The sequence below is a fragment of the Lutra lutra genome, chromosome 2 (genome assembly GCF_902655055.1).
Source record: "Lutra lutra chromosome 2, mLutLut1.2, whole genome shotgun sequence".
Lineage (NCBI taxonomy): Eukaryota > Metazoa > Chordata > Mammalia > Carnivora > Mustelidae > Lutra > Lutra lutra.
Genome location: NC_062279.1, coordinates 67,311,347 through 67,320,819, shown reverse-complemented (window position 1 = coordinate 67,320,819; position 9,473 = coordinate 67,311,347). Strand labels below are relative to the sequence as shown.

Here is a 9,473-nt window from a genome sequence, read left to right as displayed (position 1 = left end):
TTAAACATCACAAATAAGATTTTTTATTTGTCACCATTGAATGTCTGAATTTTAAACAGATTCTTGGACTGGTGGCTCATATCCATCAGCTCGTTCCACTTTAGCACCGGTCTCATCCCCAGTAGCTTTTCCAGAACTACTACCTTCACCATGAAGCTCCATGAGCTTTCCCACTAAAAGAAAGAAAGAAAGAATTTTTATAGCACACCATTTTCTTAAAACAATGTCTTCAATACTATACGCAAGACAGAAAAAAAATATATCATCTGGACTCAAAAAAACAAGACACCAATATATCTTGCCACACATTATTTTTCTCAGGAATCCTATAACCTTTTAACTTACATTCAAACTTGGGCTTCTTCAGCATTTTTACTTTTCTAACGAAGACATCATGGAGTGGATAAATAGACTGACAAGCTTTTTCTATATCTTTTCCAATGCTGTCTGGAATCCTGCAAACCAGTAAAGAAAGGATAAATACATACACATTAATACCCACCTCATTTAATCCACTCAAATCCTCTTGTAAGACAGTCCTCTTAATAAGACAGTCTTATAAGACAGTCCTTTTAAGGGTAGAGGTTAAATGACCTAAATTATACAGCCAGTTAGTAAGAAAGTTAGCATTTGATCTTTCTGCCTTTTCTATTCTACCCTCTTAAGCCAACTGCATGGAAACATCAGAAAAATCTTAACAGTTTTATCAGTGGACATCATCTGGGACCGAAACATCTTGTCATCATCTATTCCCATACATCACTGACAGTGGAAAAAGTTTAGCCTTTTCAGTATTTTTTCTAATTAAGACAAAAACATTACCTATACTTCAGGTCTCACTATAAGATTGCTTCATTAAAATAAGAATAAAAAAACAAATCATATTTACTGAGCACTTAAATATTAAATATTTTAAGGGACATATAGCCAGACAGTTTCACAGACAGGATTTGAACACAGGTCTGAGAAGTCCATCAGAGGGATAAGAAGAGATTCAAGGTTATGAGGTATGAGGAAAACAAACACTTACAATTTATTGACCACTTCTTTCAAGTCATTTGTCTGAACCTCTCGGGTCATGATCTCCATCATTTTTTTCCGAATTTGGCGGACCTGTTGATGCTGAGCGTAAGAGGTCTTCCGAATCTGATTATTGCGTTTTTTAGTAAAACCAACACAAAACAGACGAAGCAAGTAACCATCGGTAGTCTTGACATCAACATGAGCTTCAATCATGGTCTGGTAAAAAGATATTGTCAGATGTACCAGGTTTTAATGCTATTAATTTATAGCCCTCAAACTCTAATATAAAAATGCTAGAAATATCAAGTACATGATCATCATACAAACTACATGCCTAATTTACAGAATAACTTCCTTGAAGTGAACTTACCCAGTTACTCCAAATCTTACTACCCTTCATGTCTAATTAAATAAATACTAAGTCCTCTCAACACTCTTCCCTAGGTGAACACTTCTATCCCAATCTCAGCAGCATCCAGCCCCCCGTTTCTTTTACATGCCAGATTTTTCCCCACCAATCAACTATATACCTCTATATCTAAGAAAACCCGTTCTGAGACTCTAGTCTACACTTAGGTCATTCTTTTTAAAAAAGTATTGTCTGAATAGGTGAAATACTGCTACAACACTAAATGAATATTTTTAAATGTAACTTTTGTTCCAAACTAAAGTATGATGATGATTAAATATTTAATTTCACAGCTAAAATGTTAATAAGTAATCCACTAACTACTCATATTTTTGCCTCAAGTAAAAAAAATGAAACCTACCTTAGGTAGCAACAAAAACAAATACCGCCTCTGCATTTTGTAAATTGTATACTTTGGTTTAAAAAATGAGTAATACACTTATAGCGAAAGGACGTTAGAGTATTTCCAGAAATTCAACCATAAAACCTTCAGGGAATGTCAGAAATAAATGTAACGGTGTAATCAATATGTATCATTTGGGACCGAAACATTTTGTCATCATTCATTCCCATATACAAAACATCCCAAAACTGAATGGTTAGCCAAACACATCTGAACCAATGTAATTATTTCCTGTAATAACAATGCCTTCTAAATGCTTTGTGTCTAAGCATTGTGCATTATGCACAAGTTCTGTGTGTAAGCATGTTTTCATGGCGCTTTTATTTCATCTTTGTAACTCCCAAGAAGTGATACTCTTACCTACATATCATTTTAGATAAAGGAATCAAAGCCCAGCAAGCTTTAAGTTACTTGCCAAAGAGAACACAATTGGGAAATTGAGCAAAGATTCCAACCTCACAGGAAGCTCTGCCACTCTTAGCAACTCTGATAACCCAATTTTAAAACTTGGAAAAAAAGATAATAAATAAATCTCGAACTCCAGTTAAATAGGATGATCATGGCTCACTCACTGCTTTACTCAAGTTCAAGAGTGCCAATCCCAGAGTCAGCACTCGATAAAAGCTACAAAACGTCATAGATTTGAAACATAATCTACTTCAATCACGTATGTTCCTTCTTTTCCTAACAGGGAATCCTGTTCTAGCGTCATCCTGACTGACGCTAGAACACCACGCACTAAGGAACTTCTGTTCTCACCTGCCATTTTTTGACCATGGAGCACATTTTGTCCCGGGTAAGATCCATGCCGTGGAAATTGGTCAGGCAGTTTTTGCCCTGAACATCCTCAGTAATTAGCTTGAATTTTCTAAATGCAACTTCATCATTCTGCAGATCGGCAAGACTCACTTCAAAAACACGACCCTTGAGGCCATCAGATGCGATTTCTAGGAAACAATAAATTGTCTTATTATCATTAGGAACCACATAAAGTCAAGCCAGCCAAGCATATTCATGCATAAAGTTGAACTCAGAAAGTTAATGTAAATTATAAAGACCCTAACTCTTGTTAGCCAAATTCCATGCACACACCAATGACTTACTGACAATCCTCACAAGAAACTCAATACCTAAGCACATTTTCTTAGTAATTCTAAAAGCACCACCTTCCTTCCCCAAGTGTTGTACCAAACAAGCACCACCGTGGCCAAAGCAGCGACCAAGAGCTATTTCTACTTAGTTCTCCCACCAGCAGACCTATTTAAAAAAAAAAAAAAAAAAAAAAAAACACGAAACGAGAAAATACTCACTGGTTCCTTGAGTTCTTGTGACTAATGTTTTTCCAATATTTCTTATATTGAACATAGCTGGTGCTTTCACATCATACCAATCTTTCTTAGAAAATGGATCAACCCTGTATTTTAAAAAACAAGTTAGTTTTATCGCAGATCACGTAATTCTTACTGAGTTTTTAAGACTTTCCTCATTCTAAGGATCATAAACGACTAACTGGCATGTAAGCAACTGGAGTCTAAGAACCTACTCCCTTCAGTGAGGTGCAAACCTAGCTCTTCCCACTGTCTACTTCACTGTACACAGACCAGACACCGAAAAGTTATGCCATAAATGTACACACTCCCCACCCCATCGTTCTTCGGCTTCACAAGCAGCATTGCCTCCAAGTTACACGCACGTCTCTTGAACCTCCCTGGTGCATGAAGACACGTAGTGGTAGCCCCGGCTCTGCAAGGACTCACATGAACCCAAAAGGAACTCCAAGGGTCCCACCTGGCCCAAACAGAGGACGGGATGCGGGGTCCCGGGTGAACAAGCTCTCGGGAGTAGTACCATCGACTACCCGTGAAATTTACAAGGCCAAGGAGCCCACAACACGAAACATCCAAGCCCCAAAGAGCATCCGCAATTCAGCTCAAAAGCGGGCGCACAAGGCCCGGAAGGCCAAACGAAAGAAGCCAGCCCGTAGCGATGCAGCCCCCTACCCCCCAGGCCGCCGTTCTGAGTTCACCAACTCGGCACGGCCCTCGCAATCCACTTGACATCCTCACCATCCGGCTCACACCACCATCCAGAACCCGCCTGCCGAGCCCAGCATGACCCCAAAAAGATGGGGGCCAGGACAAGAGACACTTACACTTTCTTCTTGGCTCCCTTTTTGCCGCCTTTCGTAAGGCGCTTGTTCTTGCCGACCGCCATGGCGCTGCTCAGGGAGCCAAAGGGCGGAAGTAAAATTCACGCGAGAACTTAGGCGTACTGGGAGAGGCGTGCCATCTACGGGACCTTGGGTCTTGCGTTTTTCCGGCGTCAAAGATATCGCGACAACAGAAAGAGGAACTCCGACTGAAGCTGCGACAGCGCCCTCACGTGTGTGGAGACTGCGCAGCACGCTGCGGGCGGCTCTCCAGGACGCAGCGCTCGGGAGGGGCGGGCGCTGGCGCTGGCGGCCTCAGGTATGAGAGCCAGTGGTTGTGTGTGGTTTCCGTGGCTCTGACGCCCGGAAGTACGTGTCGGTGGCAGGAGGCCGACTTTCCACGTTGTTAAAAAAGAACTTACCGGTTCGCTCTTTCCTTCTGGCGAGTGTGGGATTCAGAATCAGACAGCAGATCCAGGTTCAAATGCTAGTTTCAATATTTAGCCTGGTGACTTGTCTGTGCTTCAGTTTCTTCGTATTTAAAAAGGAGATAGTAATATAATCTGCTTCATAAGGTTGTTAGTAGGATTAAATAAATTAGTAGGATTAAATAAGTTAGTAGGGTTTGAATAAGTAGTATTAAATAACTTTAGAGATACTGGTAGTGTTCCGCATGTTGATAGGATTGCTGGTTAGTGGGGAATGTTCACTTGTGAACATCAAGTTACACACTTGTGTACTTTTCTATCGGTTTATTATACATTAAAACGAAGTTAATGTGATTGTTTCCTTGAGGAACTATGATTCCACTGTCTATGATTCCACTATGATTCCACTTTAATTTACAAAATTAAAGATATTTTAACTTCTCAAGAAAAGCTGAAAATCACCAAACTTCATTTTTCTGCAACTGATGCAAAAAAAGTCTTTTTAATTCTAGGGTTTTAACAGAATACATCCTGGTTAGATGAGGCTCACAGCTTCAAGTAGTGCAGCCCCTGGAAAGCTGGCCCATACAGGCCTGGTACTCAGCCAGAGGTACGTTGAATTCTGGTCCCTAACATTCCCTCTGGCAAAAACCCTGTGATGGAGCCAGAAACTGGTTCCCACTCACAAGGCCCCACAAACCTTTAATCCTGTAATCCCTTTCAGTCCTCCTAACCTCCATCCCCTACCTCCTACTACTCCCACCAACCAAAACAGTCTTCCTAAATCTCCCAATCCTATTCTGAGATCTTTCAGTAATACCATTAATCTAAGGCGCTTATACCATAAAGTCCTTATTTTATAACAATACGAATGTGTTTAACACTACTGAACTGTGCACTTAAGAATGGTAAAGATGCCCTGGGGCTAACAATACATTATATGTTAATAAAAAAATAAAAAATTAAAAAAAAAAAGAATGGTAAAGATGGTAAATGGCTTGGGTTTGTTTTTTTTTTAAGATTTTATTTATTTATTTGAGAGAGAGCAAGCAAGCAAGCATGGGGAGAAGGCAAGCAAGCAGACTCCCGCTGAGCAAGAACTGAATCCCAGGACCCTAAGATCATGACCTGAGTTGAATGCAGATGCTTAACTGACTGAGCCACCCAGGTGCTGCATGGTTTGGGTTTTTTGTTTGTTTACTGCAATTTCACAATAACAACAACAACAACAACAAAAATTGAAGTCCATAGCCAAGCCAACAAAAACTCTTTTATCTGGCCCTCCTCATCTCTTTTCATCATCACTACATCTTGGCCTTTACCAGGTCCCCAACCCCTGTTTAAAATTCCTGACCCTCGGGGCGCCTTGGGGGCTCAGTCATTAAGCATCTGCCTTCTGCTCAGGTCATGATCCCAGAGTGCTGGGATCGAGGGCTCCCTGCTCAGCGAAGAGTCTGCTTCTCTCTTTCTGCCCCGACCCCTGCTCGTGCTCTTTCTCTCTCTCAAAGTCTTAAGAATATATAAATAAAATAAAATTCCCTACCCTAAACAGTTTTCTCATCCCTTCATTCCATTTCCCTCTGTGCATTTGCAAGACCGCTTAGCCTCATTTCTTCTTTCAGTAAGAGATGGAGTCCCCAGACAAACCGGCTTTCCCTCAGACCCGTTCTCAGAAGACCTAATACTACTTAACTTCTTAGTAACTATGGATTAAACCTGTTCCTTTCTTACTGTCAGCAGGAGTGACAGTGCAGTCATTTTCTTATTTTGTAGCCCCTTCTCTTAGCACATCATAGGCCCTCAAAATGTTTGTTGTATAAAAAAATAAGAGGTAGATGACATCAGTGGTTTTCCCAGTCTTTTGGACTTTATGGATCAATCCAGATTTTCAAAATAATTTTAGAACCAATAGAACTGCAATTTTTGAATTTTACCAACCTATTAAAAAAAGATAACTGCCATTTATTATCTGTATCACTTCATTTTTAAGTTATATTTTGAACCCAAAATAAAAATAAAGAACATATCCTCTAAGCAGTCCTTTTAAATAAATAAATCAACTTTATGAAAACCTCTTTAGATCATATTTTTCTTGTCTCACTGCAGGCTGGTGAAAACTAGTAGCAATGGAAATCAGTGAGTCCTTCTAAATATAATATTGAGTCTAATAAACTCTCTCTCTTTTTTTTAAAGATTTTATTTATTTATCTGACAGAGATCACAAGTAGGCAGAGAGGCAGGCAGAGAGAGAGAGGGGGAAGCAGGCTCCCCGCTGAGCAGAAAGCCCGACATGGGGCTCGATCCCAGGACCCCGGGATCATGACCCGAGCCGAAAGCAGAGGCTTTAACCCAGTGAGCCACCCCAGGAGCCCCTAATAAACTCTCTTTATTAATTCTATACTTAAAGTAACCCTGACTAAGTTTACTTCATAGGTGGCAGTTCACTAGTTTAAAACCTTCCCAGTGGAAAAGGCACCTATTAGTAGCCTATTAGTCCCAAGGCTACCTATTCCAGACTAAAAATCAAACTTGTCTTCTTCCCAATCTGATTCCTCTTTCTGCCAAGAGTAAAAAAGCCACAGAGGAGGGAGTAATGAAGTCAGTTGCATCTAGTTTCTTCTAGCAAAATCAGCACATAAGGGATTTGTCAGAGGTACATATTTGAATCCTCTATTAGTAATAAAAGCTTTTTTAAAAAAATTATGTTCCTTGACATTGTTACATTAAATGGTGCAATTATCTGTTTTAATTTAATTATGTTGAATAAAAGACAGCCCAGGGCATGTGAAATCAGGTTATTGGGTCTCAACCATCTGAGTATTTGAAAATTCAGATAGAATAAAATGGAACAGAAAAATGTTAGACTGCATCAAATCTAGTAAAGTGTCAAATTGCTTCACTGATTTTCTTTTCATCTGTGACTAATCTCTTAAACTGATCTGGTGATTTTTAAATTTTGATTACTGTGCCTTATTTCTAAAAGGTCAGCTTAGTTCTCTTTCAATTTATGTCACTTTGTAGTTTCTTATTCTTTGAAGGCAGTAAGCATAATTGTTCTATAGTCACTGTATGAGAATTCTGGTATCTGAATTCTGGTATCTGAATTCTGGTATCTGTTTCTCTGCTGGTTCTCTGAGTAGAGTCTAGTTTCTAGTTATCTTTGTGTACTGGTCATTGCATTTGAAAATTAATATTTGGGGCACCTGGGTGGCTCAGTCAGTTAAGCATCTGCCTTCAGCTCAGGTCATAATCCCAGGGTCCTGGTATCAAGCCCTGCATCAGGCTCCCTGATCAGCAGGAGAGTCTGATTCTCCCTCTGCCCCTCCCCCCAATTTGTAATCTCTCTTCTGTTCCCTCTCCCTCTCTCTCTCTCTCAAATAAATAAATAAGTAAAATCTCAAAAAAGTGAAAACTAATATTTGTGGGAATAATTTGAGGCTTGTGATAAAGATACCCTCTTCAGATATGACTTTTTTTTTTTTTTTTTTTCGAGTAACATCCATTTTATTGCGTTGGGACGGGAGGGCAGCCTGCCTGGGAGCAGAGCAACCCTCACAGGTTGTTGAGTTCCAGCAGGGTCTGGTCTAGAGTCTGGTGAATCTCCACGTTCTCCTCCTTGGCACTGGCCAAGGTCTCTTCCAGGCCATTGATGGTCTTCAACTTTGCCACAGACTCTCGGCAGACTCAGCTCAGGTCTCAGCCTCTTTTAGCTTCTCCTCCAGCAGTTTGATCTCCTCTTCATATTTATCTTCTTTGGTTGAATACTCCTCTTTTGAGGCCATCAGGGACTTGAGGGCCTGGTCCCTGGTTCAGAGTTTCTCCTCCAGCTGCCTGGTGCAGCTCTCAGCCACCTCTGCTCTCTTTTCCAGGCACTCCAGCTCTCCTTCCAGGATCCCCAGCTTCCTGGCCACCTCCTTATATTTGCGGTCAGAATCCTTAGTGATGTGCTTGGCCTCCTTCAGCTGCATCTCCTGCTCATCCCTCATCCCTCATCTCAAGCTCCATCTTCTCCTCACCCTTCATGGCTCATTTGTCAATGACCTTCATTCCTCTCTCACTCTCGTCTGCTGACTTCTCAGCCTCCTCCAGCTTCTACAGGGCTGTGGCCAGGTGCTCCTACACCTGGACCAGCTCCTCCTCTACCAGCTGAATGCGGTGGTTCAGGGAGGCCACATCTGCCTCCATGTTGGTAGCCTTCTTCTTGGCCTGCTCCAGTTTCTCCTGGGCATCCTTCACTGACTCAGAATACTTTTCCACCTCATCCTCTGTCCCCTTCAGCTTCTTCTGGAAGGCCTGCTGCTCCTCCTCCAGCTGCTTGCAACAGTTCTCATCCAGCTTCTTAGGGGCATCGGCCTGCTCCGCAAGGTTGATGGCATTCTTCTTGTCCGGCTATAGCATCTGCATCTTCTTCTTGCTTGTGTCCATGGCTGTGGTGGAGGGCAGGCCAGCCGGCGGGCAGTGTGCACTGGACGAACTGGGCTGGCTGCGCGGCCTGGGCAAGGAGACCAAGAGGAACTGGGATGTCCCAGCCACGGGGGCACCTAAAATGCTGGGAGGGGCCTGGCAGAGCCGGGGACCAGGATCCTCCCCCACTGCGGGCCAAACCTTTGTAGGGTCAGAAACTCGGCTGGGTGGGGGATGCAGCCGCCCCCAGCACCCACCCCCTCGGGACCATCACCCTCCGCCCCTACTCCACAACTCCCCCCACCCCCACCCCACCCCGCCCCCAGCCCCAGAAGGTAAAGTAGCTGGCACAGTCCGCTGCTGGAGTCCTGCAGGCATGTAAACCAGCTTTTTTGGCTTTAGGCTTCCTGGGCAACCCAGGAGGTTCAAATGCAGATATAATTCTTTGTAGGTGTCCTACTCTAAATTCAGCTCTTAATGGTGTAACCCTTTGGGGTCACAGTTTGCTGAAGGGAGGACCTCCTATTAGAGTTCATACCTCCCATGGATCCTGGGATTGGATTTATGTCCCTGTCACCCAGAGTGGCTATCCAAGTGGGTGTACCTATTATCTGGAACCAAGAAATACACTTAGGGCAAAAGTAGTTTGGTATTTGT

General features: G+C 42.3%; 1 protein-coding gene, 2 non-coding genes and 1 pseudogene across 3 annotated transcripts; all 4 read right to left on the bottom strand.

Moving 5' to 3' along the window:
* RPS3A (ribosomal protein S3A) lies at nt 1–4,143 on the bottom strand. Its single transcript, XM_047717637.1, has 6 exons — nt 3,988–4,143; nt 3,146–3,249; nt 2,595–2,782; nt 1,031–1,239; nt 346–455; nt 1–173 (listed from the first exon to the last, which is right to left on the bottom strand). The coding sequence occupies exons 1-6, from the start codon at nt 4,047–4,049 to the stop codon at nt 52–54; spliced, it is 795 nt and encodes a 264-aa protein (XP_047573593.1). The 5' UTR covers nt 4,050–4,143; the 3' UTR covers nt 1–51.
* Nucleotides 680–751, bottom strand: LOC125094603 (small nucleolar RNA SNORD73). Its single transcript, XR_007125612.1, has one exon. It is a non-coding gene; the product is annotated as a small nucleolar RNA SNORD73 (small nucleolar RNA).
* On the bottom strand, nt 1,928–2,000 carry LOC125094602 (small nucleolar RNA SNORD73). Its single transcript, XR_007125611.1, has one exon. It is a non-coding gene; the product is annotated as a small nucleolar RNA SNORD73 (small nucleolar RNA).
* A 3,761-nt stretch (nt 4,144–7,904) lies between the features above and the next one.
* LOC125093038 (tropomyosin beta chain-like) lies at nt 7,905–8,837 on the bottom strand (annotated as a pseudogene).
* Between the last annotated feature and the right edge of the window lie 636 nt (nt 8,838–9,473).